We start from the raw sequence: 22,194 nt of genomic DNA on the forward strand, positions 1-22,194 counted from the left end.
TCTGTATACTATCACACTGGGATACTTCTTTTTCCTTTTGTGTGGGACAAAACTGTGCTGTATTGTCTCCAGTTGAGAAATGTGTTCCCACAGCCAGAGCTGAGCAGCATTATGCAGCCAAAAGAGGAATCACAGCACAGGAAACACTACTACACACAATCAGATAGAAAACAAGCCGGGAAACAGAACAAAACGTATGTGCCACTTATGGAACATATAGAGTTATAAATGATTTATAACAGGAAAAAAGAAATGAGACCTCTTATACAGAGGAAGGCCTTACAAAGCCCCTGTGGATCGTGACGTTTGTGACAGATGTACTTGTTGGCTTTGCTGTTTAGTTTTCTTGCTCAAATATCGATTCAACTTTATAAGATCGTATTATAAGATTGTAAGAGTGTCTTATGTGAAAGTTCTTGGGTTTTCTTGGTATTCCAAAGGAAGTTGAACCTTTCTCAATTTGAATCCAATCAACAACAAAAAAAAAAGCACAAAATATTAAAGGATTAAGACTCTGGTATAGAAAAACACAAAGTTACTCTGCCTCAAGATAAAACATTCTTGTACTTAATGGAGTGGGAATGGATTCAAATGGTGAAGTCGGTTAATGACATCGAAAAAGAGTCATATGTCCCTTCGCTGTCCTTTGGTCAGTGCATTTCTTGGAAAGAGCAGCTACTTCTGCCGTTCTGAGCACTCACTGTAATGCTGAAAGATAGGGTTTCCAATCTGGTTTTGTATTTTCCTGTTCCTCTCTATCTGTCTTGCCACTGTATAAGTCCCAGACCTTGTTAAAACTCCCCTCAGATATCCCACTTCATTCTGTCCCATCACTCATCCCTCTCCTCGGGGCTTCGGAAAGCACTATCACATGACACTCTGCTAATCTGATTGGCTGATCAGAACTGTAAATGAAACCAGCCAGAGCCAATTACAATAGGCACAAGTCATTAAGAGAGATGACTTCGGGGAGAGAAGCGGTGCTGGGGACAGGTGCATCGCTGCTAGTCTGGCAAATTACTTTCAGAATAGAGTTTGGGTTATCAGTTGCTGGCTATTATATCAAGTGAAGGGAGAAGGAGGGTATTGATACAGCTTAAAGTAGACGTACGCTGCAAGCTCTTTTTATACTAATTACATACCAAAATTGCCTTCCTTTCTTGTTTTGGCCTGCTCCCAGAAGAACTCTGCTACAGGATTTTAACTGTGATAAGGTGTTGGATCAAAATGGAAAAAAGGGTCTACACATCCGAGTGAAACAACTTTAATTAGTAAGTTTGTTAAACTCGCACTATTCACGGCACTTAAGCAGATCTAATGGCCTACTGGGCCACTCTGAAATAATAAAAAGCTCATTTTCCAATTGCAGTTTGCTTTCTAGCTACAACAAACATTAGTTGGACATTCAAAAAAAAAAAAGGCCCTATAAAGGCACATGTTCTCTCTCTGCCTACGTACCTGCTCCTCAGTCCCAGTCTGTCTGTAGGCCTTTTCCACAGAACACTTTGTGCCATGTCAGCCACAGGAGTAAATAAGAAAAATTAATGATTTTGTTTCAGGGTGCTGGTCTTGCACGTACTAGCCCACTGCTGCACTTTCATGGTTTACTGGGACACTTGAACTGAACAGAGCCATCGTTACTCCCCTTAATTGCCCTTTTCTTGCCTTTTCCTTACATCTTCGTCCCTCCCGCTGCAGATGCAAGGAGAGATGCAAGGAAAAGACTTGAGGAGAAAGGAACCAAGGACATTTTTAGAGAAATATTTCCTGTGAGCCATCATGTCAGTTTCTCACAGCCTGGTCAGCTGTAAGACTTTAACAGATACATGGTAACTTTTGATGGTTTGGAATTTGCAATTGGTCATGTTACGCTGACCAAATAATTTTATTGTTATTTTGGCAATAACATTAATCAAAAAGCTGTATTTTGTATCTAGACTGTGTACAGATTAGTCGAACGAGTGTGTAATGAGACCTCAATGCTCAGACACTGAATGCTAATGAGCCACACAGGTTTGAAAATTCATTATCTAATAATGCAGGTTATGAAGAATTTGAATAAATTATTTACTAGCCCAGTTTTTCAGGGAAAGTTACTTATGTAAATATTTCACATCAAACTGTAGTTTCTACCCGACACAATGAGATTTCCAGAAATGTGTTTCATGCTGAAAAATATCAGACTCTCCTCTTCTCCTAGAATGTAATACATAGTTTAAAGGAGAAAATAACAGTTCATGAAGCAAAAAACTCTTTCTAAGGGGTAAAGAAAGTTCTTTAAGGTTATCTCTGGTTTATGGCACACAAAGGCTGGCCCGGTTTATCCTCGCTAATGTTCCCCCCTCATTCATCAGAGCAGAAATAAGAGCACAGGAGCAGCCTTCATGATGGCGTACAGGAACAAGTTGTGGGTCAAGCATGGAGCAAATTAGAGAGATGATGTACTCTAAAAAAATCCTGACCTGCCTGCCTTTTTGACTCCATATTAATAACGTAATAATATAATTTTCCTCGGTTTAGCATGTCAGCATGCCAATATTTCCTAATTAGCTCTGAACACAAAGTACATCCAAGGCTGAAGGCAGTCGTCTTGATTTTGCAGGTATTTGGTGAAAAACCAAATCATTGGACAAATCAATATTTGGACACGATGGCACAAGAGGAAAAGTCAAGGGATCACAAAATGTAGTCTGGGGATCAAGTATGCTATTTTTCATCATGAATGTAACAAGATGAAATACTCGATTAAAAATTCAGACAATTTTTATACAACACTGGTCAACCAGACCTCTAAGACTCCAAAAACACACCATCAAATCAAGAATTGTCCGCTTCAATAAATCAAAGTTACTATGATAGTTATAAACTATCTATGCGTGTATATATGGAGTGCTTTCTTGACTTTACGCATACACAGGAGGAACGGACCATCACAGATATAAATCAGCAGTTCTGTGATGATTCTCACACGAAAGGTGTTAATTGAGGTGGCCTTTACAGCAATTTAGAAACTGTGAGGCCGTGTAATTAAAACACCCTGCACATCTCACTCCCGCCGCAGCTCCCATACAACCCAGAGAGATAAACACACATATACCGATGGGCTTCAACACTTCATCGGGAACTAAACCTCTGACAGATTTCCTATGTTGGTCTAACGACATAATTTCTAGATAAACTGAGAGAAATCCTCCAGCAGCCGTGTTTGCCTGATTCCATCATCTGACTTCATCTTTCATATCTGTCCCCCTCCATCTCCACTACACACTCATCTCATTTCATTTGGATCCCTGTCATTAAAACTACACCCAAAGCTGTTCATATCTGCACAGAGGAAGCCCTCGTGGAAGATTCTGATAGAGCGTGCTGGGCGAGGGGGTCGGGGGCGCTTTTTAAATTTTAATCATATTGAATATACTCACTTTCCACACGCCCAGTAGTTTCATCTTTTTTTTTTTAACCAAATAAGTATCCTGGTATCACTGCACTCAGACAAAGGCTCTCGTGCTGAGTGGGCAGAGGCGTGTTTGTTTTAACGTGCCAGGCACAGCGATAACTTCTGATCTGTGGATGAATCAGTATTCCAAGGACACAAGAGAGGCAAGGCCTGAGCCAGCAACAGACAGAGAGAGAGAGAGAGAGAGAGAGAGAGAGAGAGATGTCTTCCATGGCAAAGCAGAACAAAGGTATTCTTTAATCACAGACATAACGTTTGCCTGTTTACAAGGTGGCAACTTCCCCGAGAGGTTCCGCAAAGAGTCGAAAAATGAAAGATGGAGGCAGTCAGAGAAGGACACGAGCAGAGAGACGGAGGTTGGGGATGTGGTTCTAAAGTGTTAAAGTGAGAAAGACACAGTGTGTGTTTGGGGTTAATGAGGCAGTGCAGCAAGACAGGGGAGGCAACAGAAGGCAAGACAGCATCGAGCTGTGATCTTCCGCGCTTTCCAGACCATATCCCATTACACTGCCATTATCCTGGGTCAAGATGCCTCGATTCCCTCCCTGCACCCTCCCCTCACGCTGGCGTCACCCCTGCCTACTGCTACACAGGGTCATAATTGATTGGCTGGGCAAGAACACATTTCAGCAAGAAAGTTAACCTGCTTGTCGCTGTGGCTGTTCCCATAAAGGGACTGACAAGAGAGACATATATATATATATATATATATATATATAAGGGATGAGAGTGACCTTAAGACAAGAATACTTCCACAGCCAGACACATCTGATCTTCTTACTTCATTTTTTGTGTCCCCTATCATTTTTTTTTTTTTTTGTTTAATTTTCACACTTTACTTTTCTCCCTACTTGGTCACTTGTGCTCGTCTCATCTTCTTTCATGTTCCTCTTTTTGTCTCCTTCACTCTGAGCCTCCCGTTACTATATTTACCATCTATTAGACACAGTCTGCTCTTCAGTGCTTGCTCTCTTGGCTCCAGTATAATGGATTCTTTGGGAAGTTTTACAAGGCAGTCATGGTTGATTTTTGGCATTCACTATGCCTTTATCTGCTAACAGCTCAGTCCCAAATCCCCTATTAATCAAACATTGATTCATCAATAACTAAATCAGGGTTTAATGTAGTTTCATTATGCATTTAAAAGCCGAAGCTGAAGAACTAAAGGACTCAGCCATCCGTGAACACTGACAATCATCTCCACAAATGCAGGAGACTACCATTTTCTATTCTATTCTATTCTATTCTACTCTATTCTGTTCTAGGCCTGGGGATTTTGGCGTACTGGGCTGACACACAGGCTCATCATGCTTTATTATTTCTCTACTGTAGTTTGAGGCAGGCTGATCACACTTGGCTAAAGACATAACACGAGTCTATCTATCTGCATTTAGCACTCACTGTGTGCCGCTGACATGACAGACACTTAGCAGTGAAACCATTGTATCTGGGCCGGCCTGAAACAGGGAAATTACTCAGCCCATTACAGCAATGAGCGGCACACTGGATCCCAGCACTTAGTATGGCAATGAGGCAGCACAGCGGCAGACACCGCACACGAAAGATGGACACATGTAGAGACACACAAAGGTGTGCCTGCACGCGCGCACACACACACACACACACACACACACACACGCAGAGAGTATCTCTGCTACTGACAGCCGGCGACCACTGTCAGTCTTTTTCTCTCTTTTGAGAGAAGAGATGATGAACCTATTATGCAGACCTGTCACAGGGAGATGGACAGATACACACATACTGCACACACACACACACACAGACACACACACACACACAGTCCTATTTAATTTTACATCCATCTGGACACCAAAGAGTTTTGTTCTGTGACCCATTAGAATTCAGCATCCCTTCCCTCCCTTTGCCTCCTGCTTTTGATTTAAACCAGAGAGGATGTGATCTGACTGTGATGAATACTGAGACTTATCACACTGCTCAGTCTGGCTGCGTGTATGTGTATGTAATACTTAATATTCCTGTAATTAACAAAGCTCACTTTGACTGTGTAGAGGTTCTCTCAGGTCTGTGTTACACACACACACACACACACCAACCACAGTTCTGCGTCTAAATGGAGGTCTCTCCTCTGTACGTCCACATGTTCAAAGCAAACACTGCGCTTCTCTTTCGTGCATAACTTAACAGGTTTTAATAGGAGGTTCGGTGGCAGCAGACACTGAAGATTGCGTGTGTGTGTGTGAGTATGTGTGTGTGGGCACCACCGTGTTTCAGACGACTGGGGTTTTGATAATGTATTCATGCCTCCCAATGACAAATGACTCCCACCAGGAGGCAGTTTAACATTTAAATGAGGAGCAGGAGAAAACACTGAACCACAACACACAACAGCCAGTGGGTAAGCAGGGGCAGGCTGGAGAGGCACTGCCTGTACCAGGACCAAGACATTAAAAATCAGGATGAACACACAACTTCAATTCATCCACCTACAAACACACATCCGCCAATACCGAATACAAATACTAATGTGAAGGAAGGAGAAAGGGGGTAAGATGTGGGAACAGCTGGCGTCCCGGTGGGGAATCAGAGAGCAGAAGAGAATTTGTTGGCGTGCAAAATCAGCAGCTACTGCTGAGAGTTTATATAAACAGCCCATCAAGCCCTCTGCTCAGGTTGGAACAATATCTCCTCAAACAATATCGCGCCGCTCTGCCGGCCTGCCAGGTGCCGCTGCCCAGGCAAAACTGAGTTGTGGCTCTTCTGTCGTTAACTCAGAACAGAAAGACATCATGGGAGCAGAGAGACAATGTGCACAAATACAGACGCAGAGATGAATGTGTGCGCCGGTGCATGTAAATAAAGCAGATAGATTTACACTTGCCCACGCACATGCATGTGTGTGCACACGCGGTGACACACACTCATTCAAGTCTACAACTTCACACATCATGGAGTGACAAATGGCTCTGTCTGCCTCTACTGCAAGTGCAGTTGGTTGCTATGGCAACAGAGTGTAACCTCCACACTATAGACTCACTGCTGCAAATTCTCCAACTGAGATGACCCCTGACCTTAACATCATCAACATTATCATTACTTCACTACCTGGTTAAACCCCCAGATCCTCTGTTCTTCTCTTCTCCTCTTTTCTCCTCTTGTCTTTGCTTTTGTTTGCCCTATTTCTGTCTACCCTCTTAGCCTCTCTTCCTCAATCCGGACTTCCCTCCTTCCCCGTAGTATGTTCGCTCCATCGTTCACCATCTGTTGCTGCCTGGAGGGCTGCTTCAGCTGACCTGCCCTCACGCTGTTAACCAGGAGCTACAGTCAATCTGTTGCTAACCACGGAAAACGTCCACCAAGAGTATACTTCTCATTTCAAGCAAGCGCTCAAGGTCAAATGGGCTCAAACTGGCCATGGGATGGCCCATGACAAGGGAGAAAACTCTAATTCAACAAACACTTAAACCCGTTCAGGTACGCAGAACAAGACTTGATGTTACTGGAAACATACTTCCCTGCTGAGAAATAGTCAGTGAGTAAAAATAAGTCAGTAAAAGTAATCCCACGGTTGATAGAGAGTAGATTTTTAGCAACATGTCCATTGATATAAACATTGAGAATTTGTAGATAAATATATTCTGGTTTAGGAGACAAATTGATTGTAAGTGAGGTTAGAGACATCGTAAACATCTTTATACTGTATTTTTTCCCCAATTGCATTTTGTGTACAGGTGCTTTTCATATATGCCTCTTCTTTAACATCCTCTCTTTCAGTTTATTTCTCCTCTCACTCTCACCCCTCTCCTATTAAGGGTAGGCACGTATTCATCTGGGGTCTCCACGGAAAGATAAAGATGAAGATGTAAGGGTCAATCGAAATCCTGTTGGTAGTCTACATAAGTGGGTTGTCATACAATCATTGCACAGATCGCTCGTGGGAAAGAGCAAATTTGTCCTGTCAATGAGGCGGGGGTCGAGCATATATCAGTATTCTGCTCATATTTCAACCACGTACTCACACATGCAAGTATCAATACTGTAAGTTGTTAAATGCCGGATTTTTATATTTCCTCTTGCTTCTATCTGTGGAGGTAGAATAGTGGCCTTGGAGCATCTAATTAGTACAGTCTGAATTCTACGGGTTTGGCTGCGCTCAGTCCTCCTTTGGTCCAGTCTGAAATATCTTAACAATTACTGGTTGGAAGTTATACATGATATTCATGGTCCCCTGACAATGAATCCTACTGACTTTAGTGATGCTTTGACTTTGTTACAGCACCGCCTTTGCTTTTAGTAATATGTCATAACAGGCATTGGATGCATTATCATGAAAATTCGTTCAGAAACTCATGGTCCCAAGAGGATGGTTGTTAAGAACTTTGTCAATTCCCTGACTATTCAACTACCAGAAGAAATGTTTTACTTATCCAGAGAAAAAGCTAAATATCTACTGGATGGATTGGTACAAACTTTTGTTGAGACATTCTTGCCAAACAATGTTTCCCTCTAACCTGGATAATCCTCTGATTTTTTCCTATAGAGCCACCATGAGGTTTACATTTATGGTGTTGAGTGAAATGTCTCGTCAACTAATGAATGGATTGCCATGAAATCAAATACAGACGTTCATGTTCCCCCTGGGGTTGAAATAACTTTGATGGGCCCCTCATTTTTAACCTAGCACCATCATTATCATGTCAACTTTTTAATTTGTCCAATACTTGTTGAGATACTGATACATTTGAGACAGTCAAAGATATTGAATTTCAACACCTAACCCATCGATATACATTGGTATGTCGCTCTCTGGCTGAGAATTACGTGCGGAGATTGACACCACTTTCATGTCTGTACTGAAGATACATACAGTAAATATTGCAATCGGTATCTTGGAGGCTTTACAAAAATATCAAGCTGTGCGGCGTCTTCTTACCCCATCTCCTCCTCTGGCTCCAACACTAATCTTACACCCTGCCCTGTCCACTCATAATCTTCTCCATTTGTCATCTTCTCCTCCGATTCCTTACCTACTTCCCGGGCTCTATATCTTTTTCCAGTTATCTCCTTTTATGTCCCTTCCTTTCTCTTCTTCGCCTGACCCTTTCACTTCCTCCACCTTCTCCTCCTGCCCCATCGTTACTCCTTTTTCAATGCTCATCTTTCTAAGGCTGCCCAACACAACAGTGCTATTCTGCTGCCTACTAATAGAATGTCTCAGTTTCTCTAATGGATCTGTCACAATCTCCCTGAGCACAGGAGAGCAGATAGATTGATAGGGATACGGAGAGAGACAGAAGGAGAAGGGGGACAAAGGGACAAAGAGACAGCGAGATACAGGAAGAGGGAAGCAAAGAGGAAAAGGAGTGACGCACCGGGGCTCTTGACACTTTCATCTGTGCCTTGCAAAGTCTCAGAGCAGCAGCTCCGCTGACACTGCCAGCCAGTGACCATATGGTCCAACAGAAGCAGTGCCACTTAAGGCAATCCCACTGTCACCACGGGATAATGTCAGTGAAACTAACAGACAGGGTGAGTCCTTTCCATGAGTGTGCTATATTTATATGCAGAGGCAGGCTTTGTTTTTACTTTATTAACATTTGCTACAATGATTCTGCACCAACCCTCATTATCCAGAAAGAGTTCTTTGTATAATGAAATTGGGAATAACCCTATGGTAAGAAGTCGTGTTGGATCACTGCCATTGCATACAATAAAATCTTTATCACCCCAATACCCTTCAAACACTTTCAACATGTTAAATAGTTTCTAAAAATGGTTTGAGATGTAGTCAAAGTTTGCATGTTTCATTGTCATTTCTCTTGCTGTTTACAATTTTGAACTAAAAGGTGTGACTTTGACATTGTCGTTCTTTGATTTCATGTTGAAGCTTCCGTTCAACCTTTGCCTCTTTTCTCTACATTAAATGAAAAATATCTACTAGACACAAGTTTAGGACAGGAATTTCATAGCCTTTCATCAGTTACTGTTGCATAGATTAATTGAAAGTATTAAGGTTTTCCAGGTTATTTAAAATATTAAATTTACTGTTTATGTCTGATTTTCTTCTATTATTTTCATACAGTGGGGTATCTGGCACTCACCGTTATCTGTGGCGATGAAGACGGCTGTGTATTTATTGTCATGGACATAAGGAGACTCACGGTCCAGCGAGGCCGAAGTGTTGACAGTTCCTCTGACTGGGTTCACACTCAGCCAGCCTGCTGGGTCTCGCAGAACAGCGTACCTGGGAGAGAGTAAATAGCATAAGTAAGGAGCTGTGCTCATATAAGAATCAGAACATGAAGAACCAGATACTACAGCGCAGAAAAGTTGTCTTTACAGTTTATTTTGGTCCTACATTTTTAGGTTCCAGGCATCTAACAGACAGATGGCTTCATAGACACAACAACAGACAACACAGGCATTTGAATACTCCATATTTATCCTATACATGTGTATAACCCCACAGACTTCCCAACTTCAGCTTGAAAAACATTCCCACTTAAAGGAATACTACAGCAGGATTTTAATGATTTTCATGATAAATAATTTATGTGCATGTATGTAAATTATAACTAGTATTTATCCCTCATAAATAATCATGTTTTGGTTGTAAGAGGAAAAAAAAAGGAGAAAAAATGTGAAAACAAGGCCAAATGTTTAGTTAAAGGGCATCGCTGAGAATGCATAAAATTCACTTTTTTCCATTTCCCCCTACAGAGAGCAGAGAACAGCTCCTCCAGTTGCACATTCTTACACATCCACTACTGCAAATGATTAGGTGAGACCTTTTCATGTAATAAGTGAAACCCTTTCACGTACAATAAATCTAAGATGTCTCAGTGTTTCTTAGTGAGATAAAGACGACGCTACAATGCAACAGTTATAGTCCAGCTGCAGATTGAGGAGGTTTTACCGTCTGAAAAGACTGTACAGGCAACTGCGTATATATGTATACAAGTTCAAAGACATACTTATGCGTTTCTAACATGCATAACCATAATAAATCATTTATAATCACATACCTGTACAGGTATGTGTGAGGGTGGTGGGTGCCTCAAGCTAAGCTGAGAGGTTGTGCTTTAAGTTTCAGAACTAAAATGTCTCAAAAATCGCTATCTTGGAGACTGCAGGTAACCGCATCCTTCCTGTGCATGTGCCCAGTGTTACTCCCAGTCCATAGGCTCTGCCCCTGTATGTATGCATGCGTAGGTGACTGCAGCAGCAGCTCCTGCAGAGCTGAGGTTTGAAGATGATGGAGGACCACTCCAAAAATCTTGTGGGCGAACGGCCAAACCGGCATCGCCTTGAAAATGAGCCGAATAGCAGATCACGACCCCGCTAATGTGGCCACTCAGCCGGCCGCCAACGGCTAGTGGATGGTGATTGGAAAGGGCTTGCATCTGTGTTAATGTCACAAGTGATTGATTTAGGAGCTCTGGTGCACTACTTTTCTATGTACATACACAAATGAGCACACACACACACGCGTATATACTGTAAGCCTGTACTTACTAGCAACCTTATACCTGAATAAGCTCTTGCTCTGTGAAACATCACTCATACATGCACAAAAGACACACGCAGTCAGCTAAAAGTTTCTCAGATACTCACACACACGCGCAGACACACAAGACGACACACTTTCTTCACCACAAGGCCGCTCTTTGCCAAAGTGCTCAGCAGTAGACAAATTGTCTTTGAAATGGAACTCTTCAGCTAACAGAGCGCGACAAAGCCTTGGGAAATGGCTTAGCAATCAACCTCTGCTCACACCTTTCCCCTCTCTCTCTCTCACTCTCTCACACACGCTTTCCCTGCCAGTGATTACTACTGTTAAGCAACACATATGTTTTACTGTAAAAAAAAGAGGCACTGCTGCAAGGTTAAATGCACTAATAATAATGATGCATGTATTGTTGTACATGTCCTCTTTCTTACACACACACACACACACACACACACTAATGAAACATACAGAGCACCCATATGATTCATGAGGCCAGCTCCTCCAATAAAACTCAGGCTCACAGGTTATTAACCTCCATATGTCTCACTCCTCCCATCACTGACTATACTATCAGACACACACTGAATTCTACGTTACATCACTGTTTTGTTTTCGGTGTTTAATTTTGTGGCACATGACATGCACTCACATTAATGCAACTGATGTATGTAATGTATGCAATAAATGCCAGTGTTTATGTTGGCCCCAAAAATCCAGTTTGTGTGTTACAGTAAATCCAGACAGCAACAACTACAATCGACACGTACATTTTTATGCCCCTCTACAGTTTTCAGAGCGAAGCAAAAATCCCTCTGTGTTAACCCGGGATTGAAGCCTGGAAATCAGCAGAGCAGCCAACCAGTCTGTATTCACCCCTGAAATCTTCCCATAAATGTTCATGTCATTCCACATAAACTCAAAGCTTCACTCTAAAGCCCACACCCTCAGAATCTCTTTCAGACATGTGGGATACTCCATAGCTGACAGCCAAATACAATGGAGCTACACAGGGAGCAAAATATCAGGCTATTATGTTTCTTCCAACACTAGAAGTTCTGAAGGAAAGTGCAATGCCTCTGTGTGCTTTAGTGCAGGCTCAAAGGTAACCGCTAAATGAGTCAGATCCACTGTTCCTCCTCTCTGTGCAAACATGGGGACAGTCCATTAGAGCCCTTTAAAGGGCAAATTAGAAAGGCATTAAAAAGCCATTAGGAATATTCATATCTGGTTATACATGGTTATCTCCAAACCCAGAGAAGGCCCACAACAAATCAGTCAACAAATGAGACAGCTCACAAACACAGTGATCACACATGTCCTCCTTTAGCTGCAAGTACCCACATCTACTAAGAACGCACACACAAAAGCAAACAAAAAACTAAAACACACAAGTTAAAGCGAAATTGGCCAGAATGCTCTGCTTGCACTGTGAAATAATTCTCAAGACAGCGAGTGATTTGTCCAGATTTTTGCTTGAGTGGCAGAAAGTGCCACATCGTGAGGCACACTGCGTGACCCCAATGTTACAGAGCGCGGGCTGTTATATTGCTCTTTCCACCGCAGAGCTGCACCCTTAGGGGCTCCTCTGAGCTGCTATAGCTGGCGTCAGAGCCTGGTCAGGGATTGTGTGTGCACGTGCACGTGTGTGAGCATAAGTGTGTATGTTTTTGTATGGCCCTTCGCTGTAAGAGGACACAGAGGAGCCTGGTTGGATCTGGTAGGAATCTAAGTGCATCTGTCAGTGTGTCATTGGAAGTGATTCCCGGCCAGAGATACACACAATAATAACCTCAAAGGGTTTTTTTTATTATTATTATTATTCTTTTATATAAGCCTGAGGGTCCACCCTTTCAGTGTTTATTTAAAACAGAGGGTAAATTTAAATTATGAGCCAAAATTGAAATTATCTGCTTTTAAGATATAAACACTATAATTTAAGAAAATTACAGCCATTTGCCCATGTTTGTTGTACCAGTTGAAAGCATGTAATTCTGCAGAAGGACTGCTATTTTGCCAACGTTTAATAAAAAACTGTGCAGAAAACCAATAAAACAATGAACTCAAAGAAAACCTCGCACAAAATGATACTTGATAAAACTAAAAAGAGAGACTTTACCAATACATATTGAGGATGGAAATAATTTATTTTGACAGCTAATTCTGAAGTTCTTACCCGAGAGCAGAGCTTCACTGTCGCTCTCGTGCATGTGCCGAGACAGATGAGCTCTTTCTAACTCTGATCTGAGCCTTGTTCCTCAGTTTTCTCAGACAACTCAAAGGGATCTGAGAGCAGGAGGGAGAAAGAGGCTTGCCGCCCACTTGTAATGCAGTTACATCAGGAGCAAAATGCTGGCATACATTGTGTGCATCTGTGTGTGTTTTTGTGTCAATAGCAGGTGTGGGTGGGATGCACAGAATAAGAGAGAGACAATTTTCGGTAAGAGCTAATTTAGAGAGAAGATAAAAGCTAAGTAGTGAGTGCCGTAAAGGCGAGCTCTTTACATAAATGCTGATTATTACTCTTGGGTGTTTTCTCTTAAGTGAGATATGTTGCTGGTGCCTCTTCTAAGGAGTCGTTATATAGTGTGATGGTTTGTGCAGTTTCCGCTTTTAAATGCACATAGGTTTGCTTGATGAATGCTGTAAACTAACACTTGAAGAAGTATCTCTAATGTTAGAGATCTTCACACATTAGTGAACTGTCCTCACACAGATTAACAGTATCAATGTAATTACTCACATGATGAATGAATGAATTTTAACTAGTTATGGCGGAAACAATGTGATGCTGCAAGCGCACTTCACTAGCACAGTATTGCACTTGCAAAACATGGCGGCACTCACAAGAGACAGATTTAAATCCAAGCAGCAAAGGCTGTGACTTTTGTAGGTCCCCAGTGTAGGTCAAGTTTCAAAAACATACAGTTGGTTGAGTTCAGTTACCTGCTTCTGCTGGTGATGACACTGATAAAAGCCGGACGGAACAAAATCAATGTGCGAAGTTCTCTGTGGGTTTGTCACAATGATCACTAGTCACTGGACCCATTGTTCAGGTGTGAAATATTGAGTAGTGCAGCTTTAACCAGACCTTAAACGTAGAGGTGATATATCAGAAAACATTTATATGAGACATTTTTGGAACAGCCGCATGGATTGGACGACAATGTCATTGAGATATGAGCACTTTCTCTGAACACTATCGCAGACCTTTCAGCGCTTCGGTGTATTTGATGATGTTGATGGCACCTGTTGCTATGTGACAAGAAAACACCTCTTAAAACATCTGTTAAAGTAACACAATAGATTCTGGGCATATTAGGCACATCGGTGAGTGACTTTTCAAAATAATTACAGTCTGCCTTTGTTTATAGCCGACATGTTTGACTTTCAAATATTCCTGTTTCCCTTTTTCTTCTGTTCAAGTCTAAATTGTACAGTGGGAGTCACACTAACACACGTGCACTCACATGCATGCACCCATTGTTCGACGCTCAGCCAGACTTTCAGTGCTACAGATCATGTTAGGGTCTACATGAAATTACCAAACTACCATATTGTGAATTCATCCGTACAGATGAGCCTGTTTTTCCGCCCGGCCTGTCTGCATTTCCAGTGGGGTGATGTATATTCATGCCCTCACCTCTCTCTCCAAATGTGCATCATTAAGTTTCCCAAAACAGCCATAACACTATAGGGCGACTGGTCAGGTCATGCACATGCTGATTTAAGGAGATAAATTGTTTGGGGTGGTGTAGCAGTGGTTCTCAACCTCTGGGCTTGGACCTCCTCCAGACAGCTGTAAGATGATTTTGGGAGCCAAAGGGAGATTTATGTAAAATAAAAATATATGCTAGTGTGCTACTTTTAGTGTTTTACTTTTAATCCTTCTATAATCATGTTTACTTTGCTTTTAGGCTTACTCCAATAATCAAATGAAATGAAAAACATCCTTTCCTCATTATCCGCACGCCCACTGTATATCAGGGGGTTGTGAGATATTCAAAGCTGTGCTGTTTAATGAAAATAGGTAGGTGCACCTGAGAGGCTGGAAGCTAGACTACTGTTTGGCTGATTAAAATGCCCAGCAGTAAGGAGGAGATAGTGATGCACAATGAAACAAAGATCAGTGTCAAACAACACCGACGCAACATGTGATTCCCAGGTGTTTCTATGACACTTTAAAGCATACTGATTCAAACTGTCTGAGCTGAAGGGAAATGCATCCAATTTGAATTTCTAAATGACTGTAACTACATGTATATTAAGAGAGGAGAAGGTCACAGACCTCTGCTCTGCTGGGTCACTTGATAAGCTGACTGTTTTGTACTCCTATGAAACTCTATTATAAAGCTGAATTCAATTTACGCAACACTTACTTTAATGCAAACTCCATTTTCTCTCACTTAAACCCCCCATTTACAGGTACTCACAAACAGCACCAGCACCGCACAAGAGCACCAGCGCCATACAAGAGCTTAGTCTTGCTATTTTAAGTGCGAGCGTTCCCCATTTTCAGTTTTCTGCAGTGCACTGCAACTTCGACAAGTGTACATTCACACACTTGGATGGCAATGACAGCATATTACAGGAAAAGCTATTATACATTTCTCCGGGCCCCTCCTCTCTTTCCCCCTGTTCCTCTGACTTTCTCCCTTCTTCATTCTGTCCTCACTCTCCGTTGGCTCTTACATTATCTTACCGTCTTTATCTGTCTCTCTATCACTTTCTTCTCTCTCTCCTGCCAGCCAGATCTTCCAATGATTGGAGTCTAACTTACTGAGAGAGAGGAGACGGCACAGAGCCAATGCTAATAGTGTGTTTCTATCTGAGAGCTGCTGAGTGTGTCTGAGCAATAGATATGAGAACATCAATCAGGACGCGCGCAGTAAAAGTACAGGGGTTGTGCCGACTTGTTGGCCGTAAGAACTGTACACTTCATCCGAATTCGCGGCAAGTAAAGCAAGGGGAAGAGCAAAGAAGAAGGGAGGGGGCAGAGCAGGGAGAGCGAGATAAGGAGGCGGATCGTGAATGGAGATAAGACAGGGACGCATGTGACTGTAACTGTGAATAAGTGTGTAATGAAAATGAATTCTCTCCCCTCTCCATCAGCGACTCCTCCCCACCTCTTCTCGGCTCCACTTCTTCTCTGGGGGTGTCTTCTGAGGTGCCAGTCAGAGTCCTGCATGGGTCCAGTTTTGCAAACCTGTTCACACCCCACACCAGCACAGCTCAGCGCCAGAAATAAGCCATTACCTGCCCTAGGGCATTATGGGTACTTGCTTTTAAAGTGGCTATGATTGATATTTTTATCTCAACAATGGGTCACATAACTAAAAAAAGCTCTATAATCCACTGAGCATTAACTGCTCAGCACCCAAAAACAGACAAAACATAATTAGCGACTAGCTGGTGAACATACTGTAGTGGTTGGTTTGCAGCTTAAGAGCCTGATTTTACCCTCAAAGACCAAAAGCCAAATTAAAAAGAGTGTGAATATTCGACTTAGATTCTAACGTGGCCGTGCACACGGCTCCAAATGAATGCTGATGTCGCTCTGTATCTACTGGATGTAAGAATAAGCAACTGTTTACGAACAAGTATGCCACTGCAGCTTAAGAGGTGATGGTATGTCAGTGTTGTGTTGACAACTTGTTTCTGCTAATCTCAAGTGGCCAAAATAATCAGCTATTGACGGTTTAAGTCTCATGACATGTTGATCTAACTAAACTTCTTTGCTTTTCTACAGATAGTTTCAAAAGATTCCAAGTTTACACATCTAGATGATTTGGAGTAAAGCAGCCAGAGCAAGTCTTCAAAACCCATATGGAGATTTAAGTGGCCAACTGCTGACTGTTAGGATTAATAAAATCATGCTAGTACTGCCTGTATCTAATTCATCTTGTTCAGTCGAAACAGAAGCAACCACTGTGCTTCACTTTGAAAGCATGTCACTGAGCTAAAACTGGCCATTTACTGCAAATCAGAGGTCAAAAACATTAGAATTTCTTTTGATCTGCATTAATAAACTTTGGGGAATATTGGAAATTCTGTCTCTTTTCTTTTTGTTCATTTTTTTCCCACACACACAGAGAGACAGAGAGAGAAAAAGACAGAAATTTCAGCTTTTAAGTCATTGCTTGCTTGAAAAATACCTTGTGACTCCATTGGGGTTGCCTACAAAGACTTTGGTCAGCCACTCTGGGCTGGATTTCAACTTTAAACTTAGCTGAGCCGCCCAGATTTTGGCCAACTGCTGCTCCAGGCCATGTGGACAAATTACCCACGTCACACCTGTTCATATTTCTGCTCTGTATCAGCACAGTGCAGCAGGTCTATACAGGGGAAATAAATGTGACAGCGCTGAGAAAGGGGAAAGCAAACGCTGGCGCATGTCGCATCAATCATCTGTCACAGACATTCAGTCGAGGTTTGTCTTTGTGTACGTGCCAGTCAGCGGAGTATGCGAACTTCCGAAGAGGTGTAAAAGAAGACGAGAGTGGGAGTGTGTCAAAGCGTTGTCAGCAAAGGTATGAACAGTGCTGTATGTGCATACTGTATGTATGATTAGGAAAAGGAATAGGAGTTTAATTTGCAATCATGGAAAAGTGTCACAGCAAGTCTCCACGAGAAAAAGCGTTTCATTAACACCTCCTCATCCTCAACATACGTATAGAATTTCTTAGAAGTACATCCCTTGTAAAAGTCTGACCTGAACGTAGGCAGAAAATAGCTTGTAGACACACGTAAAAACAGCTAACAGGGAACACTGCTATCCAACAGTCTTAGCCATTGATGAATTATGTAAAAAACAACAAGCCTCAGGTGTGTGAATTAAAGTAGTAAAAGAGAAAAGTGACTCCGTGGAGAGATAAAGACCGGTGGTTACAGGCAGAAACCCACTTTGCATTTCTTTTTCTATAATTATATTCTTTTGACTTTGATTACCTCCTCGCATGTCTCGATGGGGGGGCAGCACCAGAGAGGACAGTCTCTTCGCTCTGCCTGTTTTCTCTCTACAGTTACTGGTCCCGTGTCCAGTTCCAGCTTGAATCAGACCTGGGCAAGAGTGATGCTGAACTTGGACTCAACTTATGCTTGACTTACCTTTTACACAACCTCAAAAAGCCTCAAAGGCTCTCTTTGCTCTATTCAGCCCATTGACTATTGTTTGCTGCAAGCCAGGTAAAGTCTAGAGGAGGTTCTCTGCCAAATCCACTCAACAACTGCAGACGCTCCACTGAGTACGCTGAACAAAGACCCACTGTGTCGACTTAACAGCAACAGCGGAGCGAGCACAGAGAGGCGGCAGGCTGGAAATCAAAGATGAAAATGGAAGGTTTGCATTGTCAATATTTGGCGGGATCAGAGAGGAGTCGGCAAGGACACTCCTTTGACACATGAATGCACCGTGAGCGTACCTTCACAGACACAGAGTGACACCACTGTGTCGTCCTCATTTAGTGTAACATCATTTTCAGAAATTGGCAAGCCTGAGTAACACAACACAGAACCAAAAAGTTATTATCATAATAAGGTGTAAAATAGTACCTCTTTGCATCACTTGAAACCTATAACCCTGTAATTAACAGGAAGAAAAGCAATTTACTCCTGCTCCACGGCACAGCATCTCCTCTCTCCCTGCTCCTCTTGGCATCTTTTAGGATTGTTTTAATTATTTTCTGGCACACTGACTGTATGACTAAAGCCTCTCCCTGCCCCCACTCTCTGTCTCCGTCTCTCTCTTTCTCCCACACACTCACTCACTCTTCCCTCCTGTACCTCGCATTTGGCATGCCTTTACTCAGCTGCTAGAGATGAGAAACAAATCTAAACATCTGATTAGCCTTTAATCAGCCCCTTCACATCCCAGAAGGACAGAGGAAAGAGAGAGAAGAAGATGGGGGAGACAGTGTGACTCAGCCTGCTCCGGTCTGGAGAGTGACACAAAAATGAAAAACTCATCTCACCCTTGAAACTCTCTCCGAGACAGCGACGCTTCTGCTTTTTTTGGTGATGCAATGCTGCTTAAAACAGTAGTGTCCCATAGTGTCCCATAGTGGGGGGGCAGATTGGGGGAGGTTTAGAGAAATATGGAGAGTGGGAGGAACAGCTGACCACTCAGGCCCCCAAAGTTAATTCAAGTTCAAGTTCAAGTTTGTTCTTTTCCATCTCCCCCTTCACTGAAAAATTCGATTTTATCTGAGCAAGTCAGCATCCTGCATATCTAAAGTATTTGTACATAAAATACTTACTAAATAAGAAAAAGTACAGATGGGCTCAGCAACATTTAAGAAGTGGCTTCCTATTCTGTTGAATGCTTAATACAAGCGGTAGAACTGACTGATTATGTGGGATACTGACTACCTGTTACTGCAGAGAGAGAGAGAGAGATGGCAAAATCCATTTAGTTATATGCCACTTTTGGAATCAGTTAGCAAAAGTTCAGCAGGACTACTGTTGATTTCCTCTTTACCAGAATATTTAACTGGCCTGGCATCTTCTTCATTCATGAAAATCTACTTGTATTAGTAAAAGCTTGTGACAGTCAGAAGGTGAATTACTCCTCGCTGACTCTTTCCCAACATTCTCCCCAGTGTGCTCTCTTGGTCTGTCTTGCTGTCATCTTTCCCTCATGTCGTCTACGTCCACTTCTGTTAGTTATCCTGCACAGATGTGAAGGTGATCCTACAGTCTGACCCCTCGCGGGTCAGCCTTTGTGGGCAGTCGACGCCTCTCTCCACACCTCTCTCCTTCACATGCTGTCAGTCTGTCTGACTATCTGTCTGACTATCTGTCTTGCTCTCTCTCTCCTCATCTCTTCCTTTACCTCAAAGTTACCTGCCAGTTTTCATGGCTGACATTCCAGCTCCCCATCCCTCTTCTTTTAAGTCCCATTCCTTTTAACTCGAATATGACCAGAGTGAGAAGTGAAACTAGACAGGTAGCTGCTGAATAATGCATGATCCAGCAGTTTGAGATTCGCTCTATTTTCAAAAGCAAGGCGAAGAAAATAGCGTAAATGTATTTCGGAGGAGATGGAGGAGTCATAGTCGAGAGGTGGCTCAGTCTGAAGACCCTGAGTGGTGGCTAAACTGGGATGTAGAGTGCAATTTATACTTTCGGAAACAAGATGGAAATGTTTTTATTTTCATTGCTATTGCCAGTTTTTTTTTCCTCCTCCAGACTTTCTATCCAACTGCAGCTCAAAGCACTCCGTTTCATCTATCTACATCTTGTCCATGTGGTGGAAAAACTTATATCTCGCTTATTTTGACCTGTTATCTGGTTTCAGTGGAGGAAAGGAGCGAATATTTACTCTGATCACTTGAAAGTGAAATTGAACACACTGGCCGAGAAAAATATCAATAAGAAAACAAATACAAGAAAAACATGATTTTCTTGTCTCCCCCCAATTTTAGTATCAACTCTGCACAGATGTTATCCTCCATGATTCACTGATCTGTTCAAACTATGGCCATGAGTGCAGCTAAGACCTTGTACTTTCTGTAAGAAACACACTCTCCTTTTCCCATCAAGCACCACTTACTTCAGTGTAAATAGTTATTCAACAACTGATGAGAGCCCTGTCACCAGAAATGAGACCTGATTAAATTTGCCAAACTTTCTTAATGACACTTTAGATTATTTGCTTCCCTCTTCACAGCCTACTGGATTGGCACAGGAGCAGCATGAAGAGTCAAGTTTGAGATAGGATTTGAGAAATGTCGAAGTAAACTTTGTGTTGAAATTTACTTTCAAATTTCAGGGTATGAAACTGTCAAGCGCTACATACAGTGTCTCCTCAGTGTAGGGTGCCCATGCATCGGCCAAAATAGATGTAGTCAGGGGTTTACCAGCGATAAACTTTTGTCAAAAGCAAGTCCAGCTCTCTCTGTCTCCTGTCCATGCTGTCATTCTCTCCGTCTGATGTGGCTTTCTTCTTCGGCCCTCGTAAAACTACTCTCCTGCACCAGTCAAGAGGACGAGAACACTTCTTCGGCTGAAACATGAGACAAATCCCCCCAGAGCCTAATAGTTTGGCCTAAATACTGAGCAGGATTAAAATGACTGTAATTATGTAACTTGTCTGTTTATGAAGGAGAATGAGGGTATGGACTATCTAAGGTCAGTCTAATTGAAAGTGCTGCATCTAGTGATGCAGGAGGAAAAGGAAAATTGCTCTGTTGTTGTTAATCATTTTTTCATCACTGTGCCAAATAAGGTGAATGAAAAACAGAACTCTTTTTGCCCAGAGTGCTGTTTGAATTAATGCTATTTAACATTAAAAAACCTATTAATAGTAGCGTCATGTGATTCGTGTGAACAGTAGATGTTGTTTCTTTTATCATTATGATTTACTTACATCTCCTCCAGGGAAATATTTTGCTTTACGTTGTCAACATTATGAAATGAAAGAAGGCCAGCGATGACATCACTGGTGACCACAAGACTGTTTGGGCTCATCAGAGTCTGGGCGACTTCAAAGTGTTTGTGGGCAAAGTGTAACACATAATTTATTTATTGCTGAAATGTTGCACCCTTGCAGACTAACCTGTTTCTCAACAACATTAACATAATAAAGGTGAAGGAAAGCTGTCTAATAACCTGGAAAATGAGATAGCCCCAATTAACTCGGCTTGCTTCTGCTTGACTGTGGGCTAGAGACCAAGCTAATGAGAAGCTTCACAGCACAGCCTGTTCCTTTACCTGCTGCAGCTTTTGAAGCATATTCCTGCAGTCTCCAACTTAAAGGAGAATCAATAATTGTCGTAATTTGAGTGATTAAACCTCCAGTCATCCTGTGTAAAACAGTAATGGCGGCTCTGCTCCATGTACAGTAGGAGTATTAGGTGAGAATAAAGGGTGAACAGTGTCCTGTTGAATTTAGCTGCTAAATAAGATGATAAACCTTTGTGAATATCAGGGCTGAGTATTGGTATCGATACCTTTCAGATTTCAACCTCAAAAACCCAATACTAAGAAGTACTGACACTTCAGTACCTGCATTCAATCTTTGCACCCTGATCTTGGAATAAAATGTGTATTTGTATGGTTTTTCTTGGGGCTGATCACAGCAAGCGTTTTTTGATTTAACGTGACATGTGACTGGTCCACCACTGTGGCAGCTACAACCCCATACAGTCTGTGGTGGTGAAGTCGAGCGCAGTGTAAGTGATGGAGTTGGCAGTTCACTGTGCCGGGTGCCACCAAAACAATCAAAAGCTTGGCTGTGACACACGCCTGTGGC

General features: G+C 42.2%; 1 protein-coding gene across 1 annotated transcript in view; it reads right to left on the reverse strand.

The window, feature by feature from the left end:
- Positions 1-22,194, reverse strand: part of cdh13 (cadherin 13, H-cadherin (heart)) — a 288,979-nt gene that overhangs the window by 20,197 nt on the left and 246,588 nt on the right. The window contains exon 12 of the mRNA XM_070830937.1: positions 9,538-9,680. Within this exon, the coding sequence (XP_070687038.1) occupies positions 9,538-9,680 (143 nt within the window). The remainder of the gene's footprint in view (positions 1-9,537; positions 9,681-22,194) is intronic.

The sequence above is a fragment of the Pempheris klunzingeri genome, chromosome 5, assembly GCF_042242105.1.
Source record: "Pempheris klunzingeri isolate RE-2024b chromosome 5, fPemKlu1.hap1, whole genome shotgun sequence".
Lineage (NCBI taxonomy): Eukaryota > Metazoa > Chordata > Actinopteri > Acropomatiformes > Pempheridae > Pempheris > Pempheris klunzingeri.